General features: G+C 44.6%; 1 protein-coding gene across 1 annotated transcript; it reads left to right on the top strand.

The window, feature by feature from the left end:
• The first annotated feature begins 4,065 nt into the window (after positions 1–4,065).
• Positions 4,066–16,473, top strand: LOC136673333 (mucin-2-like). Its single transcript, XM_066648734.1, has 10 exons — positions 4,066–4,192; positions 4,519–4,639; positions 5,085–6,247; positions 7,527–7,537; positions 7,948–8,042; positions 9,105–9,175; positions 10,622–10,742; positions 13,266–13,456; positions 14,675–14,795; positions 16,069–16,473. Exons 1-10 carry the CDS (start codon positions 4,132–4,134, stop codon positions 16,220–16,222), a joined length of 2,109 nt encoding a protein of 702 aa, XP_066504831.1. The 5' UTR covers positions 4,066–4,131; the 3' UTR covers positions 16,223–16,473.
• Positions 16,474–17,935: the final 1,462 nt, after the last annotated feature.

Here is a 17,935-nt window from a genome sequence, read left to right as displayed (position 1 = left end):
ATGGAACGTAACCTCTCTGGTGGGAAAAGAGCCTGAGCTGGTGCGCGAGGTTGAGAGGTACCGACTAGATATAGTTGGGCTCACCTCGACACACAGTATGGGCTCTGGAACCAATCTCCTCGAGAGGGGCTGGATGCTCTTTCACTCTGGAGTTGCCCAGGGTGAGAGGCGTAAGGCAGGGGTGGGCTTACTCATAGCCCCCCGGCTTGGCGCCTGTACGTTGGGGTTTACCCCAGTGGACGAGAGGGTAATTTCCCTGCGCCTTCGGGTTGGGGAAAGGACTCTGACTGTTGTTTGTGCTTATGCACCGAACAGCAGTTCAGAGTACCATGACTTCTTGGGGACCCTAGAGGGAGTGCTGGAGAACACTCATTCTGGGGACTCCATTGTTCTGCTGGGGGACTTCAACGCTCACGTGGGTAATGACAGTGAGACCTGGAGGGGCGTGATTGGGAGGAACGGCCCCGCTGATCTGAACCCGAGTGGTGTTCAGTTATTGGATTTCTGTGCTCGTCACAGTTTGTCCATTACGAACACCATGTTCGAACATAAGGGTGTCCACAAGTACACCTGGCATCAGGACACCCTAGGCCGCATTTCGATGATCGATTTTATAGTCGTATCATCTGACCTGCGGCCATATGTTCTGGACACTCGGGTGAAGAGAGGCGCTGAGCTGTCAACTGATCACCACCTTGTGGTGTGTTGGATCAGATGGCGGGGGAGGATGCCGGACAGACCTGGCAGGCCCAAACGTGTGCTGAGGGTTTGCTGGGAACGTTTGGCAGAGGAACCTGTCAGAAAGATCTTCAACTCCCACATCCGGCAGAGCTTCGACTGCATCCCGGGGGAGGCTGGTGACATTGAGTCCGAGTGGGCCATGTTCCGGACTTCCATTGTTGAGGCGGCTGAACGGAGCTGTGGCTGCAAGGTTGTCGGTGCCTGTCGGGGTGGCAATCCCCGCACTCGGTGGTGGACACCCCGGGTGAGGGGGGTTGTCAAGCTGAAGAAAGAGTCCTATCGAGCTTGGTTGGCTCAGGATCGGAGGGTGTGTTCCAACTATAGGGGGATCACACTCCTCAGCCTCCCCGGTAAGGTCTATGCGGGGGTACTGGAGAAGAGAGTCCGACCGATAGTTGAACCTCGGATCCAGGAGGAACAATGCGGATTCCGCCCCGGTCGTGGAACACAGGACCAGCTCTTTACCCTCGCTAGGATCCTGGAGGGTGCATGGGAGTTTGCTCAACCAGTCTACATGTGTTTTGTGGATCTGGAGAAGGCATTCGACCGTGTCCCTCGGGGTATTCTGTGGGGGGTTCTCAGGGAGTATGGGGTACTGGGCTCTTTGTTACGAGCTATCCAGTCCCTGTACAAACAGAGCAGGAGTCTGGTTCGTATGGCTGGCAGTATGTCCGACTGGTTTCCAGTCGGAGTTGGACTCCGTCAGGGCTGCCCGTTGTCACCGGTTCTGTTCACAATTTTTATGGACAGAATTTCTCGGCGTAGCCAAGTGGCGGAGGGTGTCCGGTTTGGTGGTCTCAGGATCCCATGTCTGCTTTTTGCAGATGATGTGGTCTTGTTGGCTTCATCGAGCCGGGACCTCCAGCTCTTGCTGGACCAGTTTGCAGCCGAGTGTGAAGCGGTAGGGATGAGGATCAGTACCTCCAAGTCCGAGTCCATGGTACTCAGTCGGAAAAGGGTGGAATGCTCTCTCCAGGTTGGAAGTGAGATCCTGCCTCAAGTGGAGGAGTTTAAATACCTCGGGGTCTTGTTCACGAGTGAGGGAAAGATGGAGCGTGAGATTGACAGGCGGATCGGTGCAGCGTCAGCAGTAATGCGGGCTCTGTACCGGTCCGTTGTGGTGAAGAAAGAGCTGAGCAGAAAAGCAAAGCTCTCGATTTACCGTTCAATCTACGTCCCAACCCTCACCTATGGTCACGAGCTTTGGGTAGTGACCGAAAGAACGAGATCGCGGGTACAAGCGGCTGAAATGAGTTTTCTCCGCAGGATGTCTGGACTCTCCCTTAGAGACAGGGTTAGGAGCTCGGACATCCGGGAGAGACTCGGAGTGGAGCCGCTGCTCCTCCACGTCGAGAGGAGCCAGTTGAGGTGGTTCGGGCATCTGGTTCGGATGCCTCCTGGACGCCTTCCTGGAGAGGTGTTCCGGGCATGTCCAACGGGGAGGAGGCCCCGGGGCAGACCAAGAACACGCTGGAGAGACTATATGTCTCGACTGGCCTGGGAACGCCTCGGTATACCCCCGGAGGAGCTGGCGTCGGTGGCTGGGGAGAGGGAGGTCTGGGTTTCTTTGCTCCGACTGCTTCCCCCGCGACCCGGACCCGGATAAGCGGTGGATAATGGATGGATGGATGGACTCACATCCAACTCCAGGCGGTTCCAGTCCAAAGAGCATGTGTTTTCAGACTGTGGCAAAATCCCAGACTTCCACTAAGAGTCTCACTCAGCAAAGGGAATGCTGCCTGATTTCCTCACAGTGACAGTGGTTCGGCGGATCAAGCCCTGGATATGAATGTGAGGGGGGGGGGGACCCCTCCAGCTTCCCTCGGTGTTGGACTTCAATGAAAGAGAAAACCGTCGCTGGCTGCAAATGTTAGAGTTCACTGCTGTAAGCTGAGGTCGATTATTATCTGTGGCTGAGTTCCAGCACTAGTGTGGCCAAAGAATGTGGCTCAAATTAGAATCTGAGGAGTTAGAACCGCCCACTGGAAAGCCCATAGAACGAGCCCTTGGTACTTTCCTGTAAAGCTTCTTATCAGGATTCCGGGTCAGGATGTCTTTTTAATTCATGGAAAAATCAACAAACATTATTCATGGAAGTGACAAGTTTAAAAATATAATATTCTTCCATAAAGTGCAGCTCACACCAGGTGAAATCAGCTGTAGGTCTCACATTATAATGACCATGTTTGTATTAGTTCTAGTGCAGACTGGCCACCAGGTGTCGCTGTGATGTATGGTTCATTTTTTAAAAGTCGATGCATGGTCTTATAATTGTTTATGTTGGATAAAATGTTTATTATGTTAGTGACACTAGTTCTGTTAATTCTGACTGATTTAAACTCCTCACAGACAGTCACCTGGAGGAAACCCATGCAGACACGGGGAGAACACACCACACTCCTCACAGACAGTCACCTGGAGGAAACCCACACAGACACAGGGAGAACACACCACACTCCTCACAGACAGTCACCTGGAGGAAACCCACGCAGACACAGAGAGAACACACCACACTCCTCACAGACAGTCACCTGGAGGAAACCCACGCAGACACAGAGAGAACACACCACACTCCTCACAGACTGTCAACCGGAGGAAACCCACACAGACACAGGGAGAACACACCCGGAGCGGGACTCGAACCCACAACCTCCAGGTCCCTGGAGCTGTGACAGAGACACTACCTGCTGCACCATCATGTTGCCTAGGAAGCCCACCACACAACAAATCACATTTGCCGCACCCTGGGGGACCTGTTTGCAGTCATGGGGCTTCAACCCAAAACTGAGTTACATTTCCAGATCCCTTTCCAGAGCCCAGCAGATTATAAATGTAACTTAGAAAAATAACATAAAACAGTGCAGCTGTGAGTTGAAGCAGCTGGAGAAGCTGGGAGCACTCTAAAAGAAGATCTATTATATTTATGTGTTTAAAAAGCAGTAGTTCTATGTTAAGTGGTAAACTCTGTTGTTGTGCTGTAGAAGAAATGTATTAACATCTGTCTCTTGTGGAAATATTCAGCACTGTTCCAGCGTGGTCACACATTCCAGTCAGTTTCATTACAGTAAGATCATTTTTCATCTCTTTAGTGGTCTATTGCTTCAACTTTTTGTCAGTTTGGCAGATTTCCAGAACCCACCCTCTCCCCAACCCCCCCACTCTCTTCCCACACACCCACCACGAGGAGTGATGATGAAACTAATAGAAAAGGATGTGATGTCAGTGTTGGACGAGAAACTGGGGGCATAACAGCAGTAGCTGGGGATTTCACCCTTTCGTTTTCTGCTGTGTATAAAACGAGTGCTGGTCCTTCCTTCAGCACTGGGCTCTCCTCTGTTCATCAGCTGCACTCCTCTGACACTCTACTTATTCAACAGAGATCCTGCTACGATGAGGAACCTGTGTGTTCTGGCGCTGGTTCTGCTCTGCTCTCTCCAGCTGATTTCTAGCTGTGAGTATCCTTCACTTTTATTTGAACTCTAATCATTTCCACTGTGAGCTGAGCAGGTTTAAACAGATGGTTATTCATTACTCTCTAGAAGAAAACTCAGGTCTTTCCACAACTGGATAACGCCAGCTGCATCTCATGAAGCACGGGCCAATAGACATGCTTCTAAATCACATGATAATAGACATTTCACATGAATGTCCTTTAGGTTTGATCCTGGAGCCACAATGTTTTTTCAATCATTGGGTTTTAGTCTAAAGATTATATTTAAAATGATCTGGAATCTCTTTTCTCTCAGTTTTTACTAAACTCTTGTTGATTCCTCCCAGATCCTATAGCCATGGATTCTGGCAAAAACTGCTGCAGGGAACTGACTGAAATGAAGATCCCTTCAAGACGCATTATATCCTACTGGTTCACAAGTAGTAGCTGTGTGAACAGAGCCATTGTGTGAGTATCCACCTTCTCTGACCCTCCACAACACCTCTGCTACATCCACTCATTCAGAACGACTCAGTGCTCCGTTCTGGAATTACAGCCAGCACCATAATGTACTATCACCTGTATAGTTTTAACCCTTTATGTGTGTGAGACGGGATAACGTTATACAGCTGTAATATTGATGACTGAATCCTGGAGCTACTTCATTTACACATCTTAATATACTTCTGTTACAATCAGAAAATACACATTTAATCAGAATATTGTCCGCTTTAAAGAGCTGTGTCGGGTTTCATTGGACAGCAGCATCATTAATATTGTATTTAACTTGGAAATGTACAGCCAAAATAATGTTTTACTGTACTGAGGTTTCCAACAGTATATGACCAGCAATAACCTGTTCATTCTTTGTGTCCTGATTTAACAGAGATTATTTTGGCTTTGTTTTTAACAGCTTTCAAACGGTTAAAAGGATAATCTGTGTGGATCCTGAAGCTGATTGGGTTGGTCCTTACCGAACGGAACTGAACAAGATGCACACTTCAGCTCCTACAGCTACCACAGCAACTACAGCTAATACAGCTCCTACAGCTACTACAGCTCCTACAGCTCCTACAGCTACTACAGCTCCTACAGCTAATACAGCTACCACAGCAACTTCAGCTACTACAGCAACTACAGCTAATACAGCTACTACAGCTCATACTGCTACTACAGCTCCTACAGCTACCACAGCTACTACAGCTAATACAGCTCCTACAGCTACTACAGCTCATACTGCTACTACAGCTCCTACAGCTACTACAGCTCCTACAGCTAATACAGCTACCACAGCAACTTCAGCTACTACAGCAACTACAGCTAATACAGCTACTACAGCTCATACTGCTACTACAGCCCCTACAGCTACTACAGCTAATACAGCTCCTACAGCTACTACAGCTCATACTGCTACTACAGCTCCTACAGCTACTACAGCTCCTACAGCTAATACAGCTACCACAGCAACTTCAGCTACTACAGCTCCTACAGCTACTACAGCTAATACTGCTACTACAGCCCCTACAGCTACCACAGCTACTACAGCTCCTACAGCTACCACAGCTACTACAGCTACTACAGCTACCACAGCTACTACAGCTCCCACAGCTACTACAGCTCCGACAGCTACAACAGCTACCACAGCTACTACAGCAACTAGAGCTACCACAGCAACTACAGCTACCACAGCTACCACAGCTAATACAGCTACCACAGCAACTACAGCTACCACAGCAACTACAGCTACTACAGCTAATACAGCTACTACAGCTCCTACAGCTACTACAGCTCATACTGCTACTACAGCTCCTACAGCTACTACAGCTCATACTGCTACTACAGCTCCGACAGCTACCACAGCTCCGACTGCTACCACAGCTACTACAGCTCCGACAGCTACCACAACAACTACAGCTACTGCAGCTACCACAGCTCCCACAGCTCATACTGCTACTACAGCTCATACTGCTACTACAGCTACCACAGCTACTACAGCTACAACAGCTCCTACAGCTACTACAGCCACAAGAGCTCCTACAGCTACTACAGCAAAAACAAACCTCTTCACCATCCTGAGTATGACCGAAAAGACCACATGAAGACCTACACCCTTTAAATACTTCTTTAAATAGTTCTTTACTGAAACAGTTGCTCAATACCTGACAACACACTCTTAAAGAACGACTGAGAAGCAGAAAGAGACAGTTCTTCTGTGCTCTAGAGAAGCCCTTTTCTAACAGTATACAGTGTGTAAAAGAATATTTAAACCTGCTCCCTGTAAATATGACCCTATCACTGTGAACAAAACTCAACTATTTACTGTATTTACTAAAATGTATATTTATTTTTTGTTAATAAACGTGTTTTTCCTCATGTACTGTGTGTTTAACTGATGTAGTGTGTTACCACTTCCCAGAATTACTCAACACAACCGACTCCATACCTTAATGACTTATAGGTTTATAGAAATGTAGCACATATGGAAATAGCAGGAGGTTTTAGCCAGTCGACTTTCTACACTGAAACTGTGGGAGAGTTAGGACGCCCACCAATAAAAGATGAGAGACAAGTTTTTATAGTTTCTCCTGAACAGTGGCACTTTTTGTCTTACAGCTGTTTCACTGTACAGTGTTGTGAAATGTGGAGCTCTGACACTGAGCCAAGATCCAGCACTGTTCCAGGTTTTCTCCATTTCTACACAGTAGCTCTCAGTGTGATCTACACTCACTGTGCGTTTTATCAGCTTCACTTTAGGAGCGCTTTGTACACACAGCATTACTTCTTTTGCTCTGCACACACTGTTATCCTCCTCTCCCCCTGTTCCTCAGCGCTCAGGACCCCACAGAGCAGGTGTGATGTGGTGGTGGATCATTCTCAGCGCTGCAGTGACACTGACGTGGTGGTGGTGTGTTAGTGTGTGTTGTGCTGGTGTAGAGTGGATCAGACACAGCAGTGCTGCTGGAGTTTTTAAACCCTGTGTCCACTCTCTGTCCACTCTGTGAGACACTCCTCCCTCGTTGGTCCACCTTGTAGATGTAGAGTCAGAGACAGTAGCTCATCTGTCGCTCCACAGTGTGTGTCGCTCGTCCTCTAGACGGCTGTCGGCTGGATGTTTTTTGGTCGGTGGACCACCATAAACCAGTAAAGCTCTACCTAGACCCTCATAGTTTGCCTGCTCTGATTGAGAAATGTCTCAGGAATAAAACAAATGTGCAGTATTCTCTAGACTTAGTTCTGTTTCACAATTTGTTAGACATGTGGAGAAAAATATCTTTTTTTTTCATGGAAAGTATTGTAGCTCACTGCCTCTGAGGAATCTGCAGAATGTTATAATGCTGTGCTGCCTCTGATGCAGATTATGAAGAGGTACTTTCCTGCACAGTTCTGTTATGACTGCTGCTGCTGAGGAAACAGAGCATTGTGTAACATTCTGTAGCTCTTTCAGAGGCAGGAGTCGTAACTCAAATGTACATAAAAGTCCTTCTTCAGGGTCTCAGTGTCCTGGGCTGGATCCTCTCCTCGGGTCACTGTCTGTGAGGAGTGTGGTGTGTTCTCCCAGTATCAGTGTGGGTTTCCTCCAGGTGCACTGCTTCCTCTGTCAGTCCAAACACACAGGTCAGGTGTACTGTCCACAGGTGTGAGTGACAGGGTGAGTGTGTGAGATTTGAATGAATGAATTTGAGGGGGGATGTGTTTAAACAGGGCTGCCAACACTCAGGTATTGGCCGTGAAACTCGTGCAGTGAGCGCTCTCACGTCACTCTTGTTATTCCTCAGGCGTTTGAACTGACCTTGTCTATGACCTCAGACCCAATACCAAAATTGAGTGGAAAAAACATAGAGTACTCTGGAACACAAGGAAATGATACGAGGTGCAAACAAAACCACTCAGGCATGGAATAAGAGACCTGTGTGTGAGTAAATAAGTATAAGCTCAAGTAAACTTCAACACATCATTAAATGTTTTTACCCAAATCAAATTGTGGAATATGTTTATTTTTTTTTTCTTTTATAAAGAAAATATAAAATATATTCTCTGTAGATAACAACTGTTCAGGACACCACTATTTTACTCTCAGTTACAAAAGGGAAAAATGACCTACGCAGTCTTTCTGGGAATACCTTGTAAGCTGCTTTTGGATAAATGAGTCACACACATCCTACAGAAGAAAGAACAGCAAGAAAGAATATGATACAATGTGAAACATGGAAATGTAAACAACCTGGCTAACAGTTTTAGTTAAACCTAACTGACAACATTAATTCAACAGAAAATCTTTTTTATGTCTTCATTTATTAGCTCATTATTTGTAAATTAGTTTGTAGTTAAACGTTTATCCACTAAAATTTAAACAATCGTTAAAGCCTCGCCCCTGTTTTCGAGTGAGAGACTGGAGAGGACCGTTATTCACGTTGCGCTTGTTTCATTCCGGACCCATATGAGAGTTGCACCTGTTTGTTTTGTGCGTGAGTGTGAGATAAGTGAGTTATTGTTTAATAATTGTTGTTTAATTACAACGTTTAGTACATTCAAGTTGGGCTTTTCCCTCTTGAACTGGTTAAGACCATGTTTATGTTCATGTACCGTTATTAAAATAAGACCGTTAGCGGTTAGCCGATAGCATTGTTTACACAGTAGTTTTAGTGATTATTTTAAAGTTGATATTGTGAAGGATGTGAGGAAACGGTAAAAGTGACAATTCCTTTGTTACAGCCACACCCCCCGACCTCCTGCAGTGTTTACCGGTCTCCCCACTGTTCTGTATTAAACAGCTGCGTCAGTCCTGTGTTTTGACTGGAGCTCCACAGTGAATAACACTGAACTGAACCTCTCACTTCAGATACAGTCAATAAAAACATCCCCAATAATGAGTGCTGTGTTTAACTCTCCTCTGTCCATCAGCTGCACTCCTCTGACTCTCTGTGTTCATCAGAGTTTCTGCTACAATGAGGAACCTGTTTGTTCTGGTGGTGGTTCTGCTCTGCTGTCTCCAGCTGGTCTCTCGTGGGTATCTGTCACTCTTTTTATAGTTTGTATTGTGAAATAAACTCATTTACACAAATCACATTCTGAATGAAATATCAGGTTTCATTGTTTCACATAATGGGCCAGTAGCAATACTCCAGAATTATATTAGAAAACCATAAGGTTTTTCCTCTTGGAGATACTAGGTTTTGTCCTGACAGCAACAATAAATTTGTTCAAAATTTGACTTCAGCTTAATATCATCTGTTAAATCCTAGTAAAAATTAGCCGTTGATTCAACGTTGAAATAACGTAATGACTGCCGTCTAATCAACGTTCTCTTAAGGTTGAAAATGAAAGTTGAAAAGACGTCCAAACACAGACATTGAAAAGACGACTATTAGACGTATTTTGGACGTCCATTGACGTTATTAATTGGTCCCGAAATAAATTACTTGTATAAAACGTGTTTTGGACGTCCACTGACGTTATCGATTGGTCACCACTTAACTAACTTATTAAGATGGATTTTGGACGTCCATTGACATTTAAAATATGTCCTTGACGGACAGACTACTTTTAGACCTATTTTGAACGTCCAGGGACGCTCCTTGTTTACTGGGATGTTCTGGATCCTTTTTCTAGTCTGAGACTAATATTCTGTTGTTGATTCCTCTCAGGTAGTGTAGGTGTTTCCCCGGTAGATGAGACTACTAAGATATGTTGCAGTGACCTGTCTACAAAACCGATCCCTTTAAGATGGATTGTAACTTACTGCCGGACGAATAACTCTGTCCCAGCGAACATCCGTAATATTGACTCCCTGGGCATTTTTAAATATGCCTCAAAACCCACCTGTTTAGGAGTATGCAGTCATTAACCTGCTCCATTGATTTTATGTATCTCTTTAATTAGCTTGCTTTAATTTGCTTTGTTTGTACATGTTGTCTTGCTTTGATTTTTTTTTATGTACAGTGACCTTGAGAGTCTCTAACATTGAGAGTCTTGAAAGGCACCTACAATAAAATGTATTATTTTTATTATTATTAGATGTATAGAGTTTATTGCAGGTGAAATTTTCCAGTCTTTCCTCATGTGGAAGCACAGTGTGTAAATTCACTAAGAAACATTGGAAATAATGACATCACCCCTGGTCCCCATTATAAACTGATCTCCTCCGAGTTTCTCTGACATCACTTTAATCAGCACCGCTCTGCACTGGGACTGGAATTTATTCATTTATTTTTGTGTCCTGAATTAGTAAAGATTAATTTTGCCATTGATTTTTAACAGCTTTCAAACTGATAGAAATAAGCTGATCTTTGTGGATCCTTCACTGCCTTGGTCTGATCATCACATAAAAACACATATTAACATTTTTTCAGTCACTGATGAACATTGGGTTTTAGTCTAAAGATTATATTTAAAATGATCTGGAATCTCTTTTCTCTCAGTTTTTACTAAACTCTTGTTGATTCCTCCCAGATCCTATAGGCATGGATTTTGGCAGACGCTGCTGCAGTGAACTGACTAAAAGGAAGATCCCTTCAAGACGCATTATATCCTACTGGTTCACAAGTAGTAGCTGTGCGAAAAAAGCCATTGTGTGAGTATCCACCTTCTCTGACCCTCCACAACACCTCTGCTACATCCACTCATTCAGAACGACTCAGTGCTCAGTTCTGGAATTACAGCCAGCACCATAATGTACTATCACCTGTATAGAATTAACCCTTTATGTGTGTGAGACGGGGTAATGTTATACAGCTGTAATATTGATGACTGAATCCTGGAGCTACTTCATTTACACATCTAAATATACTTCTGTTACAATCAGAAAATACACATTTAATCAGAATATTGTCCGCTGTAAACAGCTGTGTCTGGTTTCATTGGACAGCAGCATCATTAATATTGTATCTAACTTGGAAATTTATAGCCAAAATAATGTTTTAATGTACTGAGGTTTCCAACAGTATATGACCAGCAATAATTACATTACCCCAGCTCCACATTATTGTCACATCCTGGCTCAGTCCTGTCTGTGTTCACCACCATGTGCTCATGTAGCACACGGCTCTGTTTGTTGTTGTTCCTGTCTTCGCCCCAGTCCTGCTACTGTCTCATTATTGTCTCCAGGTGTTCCTCGTTTGTCTTGTCCTGATATACACCTGTGATTTGAGTGCTCCTTTGTCTGGTGTTGTGTGCGTAGATTCATGGTCTTTCTGTTTTTACACGTGTCTACCCCGGTTTATGGCTGTCTCCTGTTTGTCTTTGTTTAGTTCATAGTTTAATCTTGTCTAGTTTCCCTGTATCTACCCGTGTTTGTTTGTTTGTATTTTGCCTCCTTCTTTGTTGATAAATTTCTTGCGTTTAAGTCTGCCTCCTCGTCCTCCCTGCTCAGCAGACCTTTACATATGGACGTAGCGAGGAATTTGTGGGTTGGCTGCGCAAATCGTCAAACTCCCTTTTGTTCTGGTCCTGGCACACCCATAGGGTATGTGGAGACGGAACCAGCATCTTCCAAGGTCCGGCGTCCCACAAAGCATCAAGAGAAGTGTGTTGGAGTCTCCACTGAGAAGACTGGAGGACTACCCCCTCAGGTCCGGGGAACTGACATTTTGGGGAGGCGTTGAGGGATGATGCGGTTAGCCTCAAACCTACAGACAGAGATGAGGCTAACAGGTGCGCATCTCCAGGGGATTCCCCCATGAGTGCGCCCCTCTGACCTCCCAAACCCTCAACAACTCCAGCAACTGTTCCTCAAACAGCACATGCGCTGCGAACAGCCCAAGCCCCTGCCTCCGTGGACATCTCTGCAGGGCCCCCTCCCTCCGTGGGCGTCGCTGCAGGGCCCCCTGCCTCCGTGCACTTAGCATGGCTTCGGCTGCTTCTGTGACTGTGGCCCCGACCACTTCAGTTCTTGTCCCTAGGTTGGCCCCAAGGAGTCCAGGGCCGATCCCTAGAACTGTACCCAGGCTGGCTCCTCAGACTTTTGCCAGTCCTGGGCACTCCCTAGTTGTTTTGGTACCTCTGTCTGTCCCTGTTCGAGTCCCTGTATCTGTCCAAGTTCCTGTACCTTTGTCTGCTTTTGTCTTTATCCCTGTCCCAGTCACTGTATTTATGTCAATCCCTGTAAATGTCCTGGTCCCTGTTCCCCTGCTGTATCCTGTCCAGTCCCCATTTCAGTCTGGTATCTCGTCTTCTGTTTCTAGTCCAGTTCAGTCTCCTGTCTCTGTTCCTGTTTTGTCCCCAGTTCCGTCTTCTGTCCTGTCTCCAGTCCAGTCCCCTCTTTCTCATCATATCCAGCACCCAGTTCTGTCCCCTGTCCAGTCGACTGCTTCTGTCAAGTCTTCCGTTTATAATCCTGTTCAGTCCCCAGCCTTGTCATAGTTCCCTTCTAGTATTCAAGCCCAGTCTCATGTTTCCACTCCTACCCTGTTTAGTCCTATCCAGCCCCTGTTCCAGTCCCGAGTCCAGTCTCCCATTTCCGGTCCTGTCAAGTCCCCAGCTCCATTTCCTGTGTCTGTTCCTGTCTTGTCATGAGTCTTGTTGGTTAATTGTTCTGCTTTGTTTTCCTGCCCCTCCTGCGCTAGCTCCTGGGGGGTCTAGGTTTACGCAACCCCGGGAGTTGCGCATTTAGGATGGGCCATCTGTCACATCCTGGCTCAGTCCTGTCTGTGTTCCCCACCATGTGCTCATGTAGCACATGGCTCTGTTTGTTGTTGTTCCTTTCTCTGCCCCAGTCCTGCCTCTGTCTCATTATTGTCTCCAGGTGTTCCTCGTTTGTCTTGTCCTGATTGTGTGCGTAGATGTGTTTTATGGTCTTTCTGTTTTTACACGTGTCTACCCCGGTTCATGGCTGCCTCTTGTTTGTCTTTATTTAGTTCATAGTTTAATCTTGTCTAGTTTCCCTGTATCTACCCGTGTTTGTTTTGTTTGTATTTTGCTTCTTTCTTTGTTAATAAATTCCTTGCGTTTATGTCTGTCTCCTCGTCCTCCCTGCTCAGCCGTGACAATTACAAACTAATCCCCTCACATTAGCACAGATCATCTGCACTGGGACTGAACCTGTTCATTCTTTGTGTCCTGAATTAACAGAGATTAATTTGGCTTTGTTTTTTTACAGCTTTCAAACTGTTAAAAACATACACTGTGTGCATCCTGAAGCTCATTGGGCTGGTCCTTACCAAATGGAACTGAACAAGATGCAAACTACAGCTACCACAACTACTACAGCTACCACAACTACTACAGCTACTACAGCAACGTCTAGTCCTTCATCCGTGGACACAGGACGCTGTCGGCTGCATGTTTTTGGTCGGTGGACCTCCATAAACCAGTAAAGCTCTGCCTAGACCCTCATAGTTTGCCTGCTCTGACTGAGAAATATCTCAGGAAGAAAACAAATGTGCAGTATACTCTAGACTTATTTTTTTTTTTTTTTTTTTTTTTTTTTATGGAAGGTATTGTAGCTCACTGCCTCTGATAACTTCAATAACCGTTATTCGTTAACCATCTCTAACCTACCTTTCTTTCAAAAATCCAGTCCCCTCTCAGGTTCATTCCCATCTGCTAATAATCACCTCTATGAGCAGTTTCAATCTGGTTTTCGTCCCCATCACAGTACAGAAACAGCTCTCAAAATAACAAATGACCTTTTGACTGCAGCAGACTCAGGTGTCTTAGCCATACTAATCCTTCTTAACCTGAGTGCAGCATTTGACAACATCTCCCATTCTATCCTCCTCCATAGACTATCAGCCATCAGTATTTCCAAAACACAGCTGGACTGGTTCGCCTCATGTCTTTCTGACCGCACTCAGTTTACTCAGTTAAAGACATTCACATCTTAGCCATCTCCTCTCACTTCCGGTGTTCCTCAAGGCTCTGTTCTTGGTCCTATTCTCTTCATAATCTACCTTCTCCCCCTTGGGTCATATCTTCCGTAAACACAACATCCAGTTTCATTGCTATGCTGACGACACCCAGCTCTACCTTTCTAGCAAACCCACTTCCTCCCTCCCTCCCACCTCCCTATGCAATTGCTTAGAGGAAGTCAAGTTTGGTTCTCCTCCAATGTATTATTTTTATTATTATTAGATGTATACAGTTTATTGCAGGTGAAATTTTCCAGTCTTTCCTAATGTGGAAGCACAGTGTGTAAATTCACTAAGAAACATTGGAAATAATGACAACGCCCCTGGTCCCCATTATAAACTGATCTCCTCCGAGTTTCTCTGACATCACTTTAATCAGCACCGCTCTGCACTGGGACTGGAATTTATTCATTTATTTTTGTGTCCTGAATTAGTAAAGATTAATTTTGCCATTGATTTTTAACAGCTTTCAAACTGATAGAAATAAGCTGATCTTTGTGGATCCTTCACTGCCTTGGTCTGATCATCACATAAAAACACATATTAACATTTTTTCAGTCACTGATGAACATTGGGTTTTAGTCTAAAGATTATATTTAAAATGATCTGGAATCTCTTTTTCCTCAGTTTTTACTAAACTCTTGTTGATTCCTCCCAGATCCTTCAGGTATGGATTTGATCAGACCCTGCTGCTGTAACGTGACTAAAAGGAAGATCCCTTTAAGATGCGTTATAAACTACTGGTCCACAAGTAGTAACTGCACAAAAAGAGCCATTGTGTGAGTATCCACCTTCTCTGACCCTCCACAACACCTCTGCTACATCCACTCATTCAGAATGACTCAGTGCTCAGTTCTGGAATTACAGCCAGCACCATAATGTACTATCACCTGTATAGTTTTAACCCTTTATGTGTGTGAGACGGGGTAACGTTATACAGCTGTAATATTGATGACAGAATCCTGGAGCTACTTCATTTACACATCTAAATATACTTCTGTTACAATCAGAAAATACACATTTAATCAGAATATTGTCCGCTTTAAAGAGCTGTGTCGGGTTTCATTGGACAGCAGCATCATTAATATTGTATCTAACTTGGAAATTTATAGCCAAAATGTTTTAATGTACTGAGGTTGGGCGGCACAGTGGCGCAGCAGGTAGTGTCGCAATCTCACAGCTCCAGGGACGTGGAGGTTGTGGGTTCGAGTCCCGCTCCGGGTGACTGTCTGTGAAAAGTGTGGTGTGTTCTCTCTGTGTCTGCATGGGTTTCCTCCAGGTGACTGTCTGTGAGGAGTGTGGTGTGTTCTCTCTGTGTCTGCATGGGTTTCCTCCGGGTGGCTGTCTGTGAGGAGTGTGGTGTGTTCTCCCTGTGTCTGTGTGGGTTTCCTTCGGGTGACTGTCTGTGAAGAGTGTGGTGTGTTTTCCCTGTGTCTGCGTGGGTTTCCTCCGGGTGACTGTCTGTGAGGAGTGTGGTGTGTTCTCCCTGTGTCTGCGTGGGTTTCCTCCGGGTGACTGTCTGTGAGGAGTGTGGTGTGTTCTCCCTGTGTCTGTGTGGGTTTCCTCCGGGTGACTGTCTGTGAGGAGTGTGGTGTGTTCTCCCTGTGTCTGCGTGGGTTTCCTCCGGGTGTCTGTCTGTGAGGAGTGTGGTGTGTTCTCTCTGTGTCTGCGTGGGTTTCCTCCGGGTGACTGACTGTGAGGAGTGTGGTGTGTTCTCCCTGTGTCTGTGTGGGTTTCCTCCGGGTGACTGTCTGGATAAGCACTTACAGATAATGAATGAATGTACTGAAGTTTATTGTTGTGATATTATTTCCTCAGATGTATAGAGTGTAATTCAGGTGAAATCTTCCAGAATATTTCCTTGTGTGAAAGCACAGTCTGTAAATGACTGAGAAACACTAGCAATATTTACATTCCTCCAGCTCCCCATTATAAATCAATACCCTCATAGTGTCACTGTTATCAGCACTGCTCTGCACTGGGACTGAACCTGTTTGTTCTTTGTGTCATGAACTAACACAGACGCATTCTGTATTTGTTTTTTTTTAACAGCTTTCATACTGTTAGAAATGGTGTGAAAAAACAGATCTGTGTGGATCCTTCAGCTCATTGGGTTGATCGTCACTTAAAAAAACTGAACAGTGAAATATTCCGCAGAGAACAACTATTTATTAAGAACCTGATGATGACCAAACTGACCACATGAAGACCTTCACATTTAAATTACTTCTTTAAATAATAAAAAAAAATAGTTTAAATAGTTCTTTACTGAAACAGATGCTCAATACCTGACAACACACTCTTAAAGAACGACTGAGAAGCAGAGAGACAGTTCTTCTGTGCTCTAGAGAAGCCCTTTTCTAACAGTATACAGTGTGTAAAAGAATATTTAAACCTGCTCCCTGTAAATATGACCCTATCACTGTGAACAAAACTCAACTATTTACTGTATTTACTAAAATGTATATTTTTTGTTAATAAAAGTATTTTTCCTCATGTACTGTGTGTTTAACTGATGTAGTGTGTTACCACTTCCCAGAATTACTCAACACAACCGACTCCATACCTTAATGACTTATAGGTTTATAGAAATGTAGCACATATGGAAATAGCAGGAGGTTTTAGCCAGTCGACTTTCTACACTATGAAGTACAGTCCAGTTCTAATCAGATCAGTGCTAAAAGAACATGAAGCCAGGTCCATGGCCCTGAAACTGTGGGATAGTTAGTGGAAATACGACGCCCGCCAGAGAAAAGATGAGAGAGAAGTTTCTGTTGTTCCTCCTGAACAGTGGCGCTTTTTGTCTTACAGCTGTTTCACTGTACAGTGTTCTGACACTGAGCCAAGATCCAGCACTGTTCCAGGTTTTCTCCATTTCTACACAGCAGCTCTCAGTGTGGTCTACACTCATTGTGCGTTTTATCAGCTCCACTTTAGGAGCACTTTGTAGTTCTGCAATTACACCCAGCATTACTTCTTTTGCTCTGTGTACACTGTTATCCCAGAGCATGTGTGATTTGGGTTCTTCGTTAAGAGTTATTGATGATCAGGAACAGTATTATTAACAGTATTACAGTTTATCTCAATCGATTTGGTTCATTTCTCAGACCAGAACTGATTCTCAAAACTGTTCTTTCAATCTCCACATCTCCTTGTCACTTGTGCACCTCATAATAGCATTTCTCAGTGTGTTTCACATTTTGCAAATGCTTTAGTACATTCATGCGTATGGTTCATGTTCAATTGTCGACGTTTTTTTGTGTTATTATTTGCTTATGTCACATTTATCAAAATGTTTTCTACTGATTGTCTGATGAATTGTCTTTCCCTCCAAAACATTTAGTCTTTAGGTCATTGTCTAGGTTCTTAAATGCAAAAGTGCTGAACATGTCATAATCTGTCAGGCATCATTTGTACATTTCTATGAGACCTTTTTGGTAAATTTGGGTAATTTGTCCTAAATTAATCAAATTGTTCTCAGGTGAATCTTGGCTTTCAGTTAAGAATGTGAATTTGTGAAGGTTTAGATAAAACAATAATCAAACAGCTCTCAGCAATAGGTCAGAGGTGCATCTCATAACCCTTCAATTGACAAACATCATATAGACACCAAAACACTGCAGAGGATGAGGGGAAAAGACAGAAGAAGAGGTAGGAGAGTCCATGCCCATAGGCTTGTCCCAGATGAAATAAGGGCAACAATTGTGGACCATCTTTTAAATTATGGTCTTATGATGGCTGAAGCTGGTAGAATATTTGAAGAACAACTGTGTCTTAAATTGTTCTTCAATTGTTTGCTAGTCATCATAGAATGGTGATGGAATTCCTCCCACCGTATTCTCCATTCCAGAACCCAACTGAGGAGCTCTTCTCAGCCTGGAGATGGAAGGTATATGATCCCCAGCAGTACACCCAGATG

The sequence above is a fragment of the Hoplias malabaricus genome, chromosome 17 (genome assembly GCF_029633855.1).
Source record: "Hoplias malabaricus isolate fHopMal1 chromosome 17, fHopMal1.hap1, whole genome shotgun sequence".
In the NCBI taxonomy this organism is placed as follows: Eukaryota; Metazoa; Chordata; class Actinopteri; order Characiformes; family Erythrinidae; genus Hoplias; species Hoplias malabaricus.
Note: the sequence above shows the minus strand (reverse complement) of the source record. Positions and strands in the feature narration are given on the sequence as shown.

What these genes read in the sequence shown, in the direction of transcription:
- LOC136673333 (XM_066648734.1), top strand. Translation starts at nt 4,132, where the DNA reads ATGAGGAACCTGTGTGTTCTGGCGCTGGTTCTGCTCTGCTCTCTCCAG. An exon ending in ACACAAGGAAATGATACGAG is followed by an intron (nt 8,043 to 9,104) that starts GTGCAAACAAAA and finishes TGTGTTCATCAG; the next exon opens with AGTTTCTGCTACAATGAGGA. An exon ending in CTGTCTCCAGCTGGTCTCTC is followed by an intron (nt 9,176 to 10,621) that starts GTGGGTATCTGT and finishes GATTCCTCCCAG; the next exon opens with ATCCTATAGGCATGGATTTT.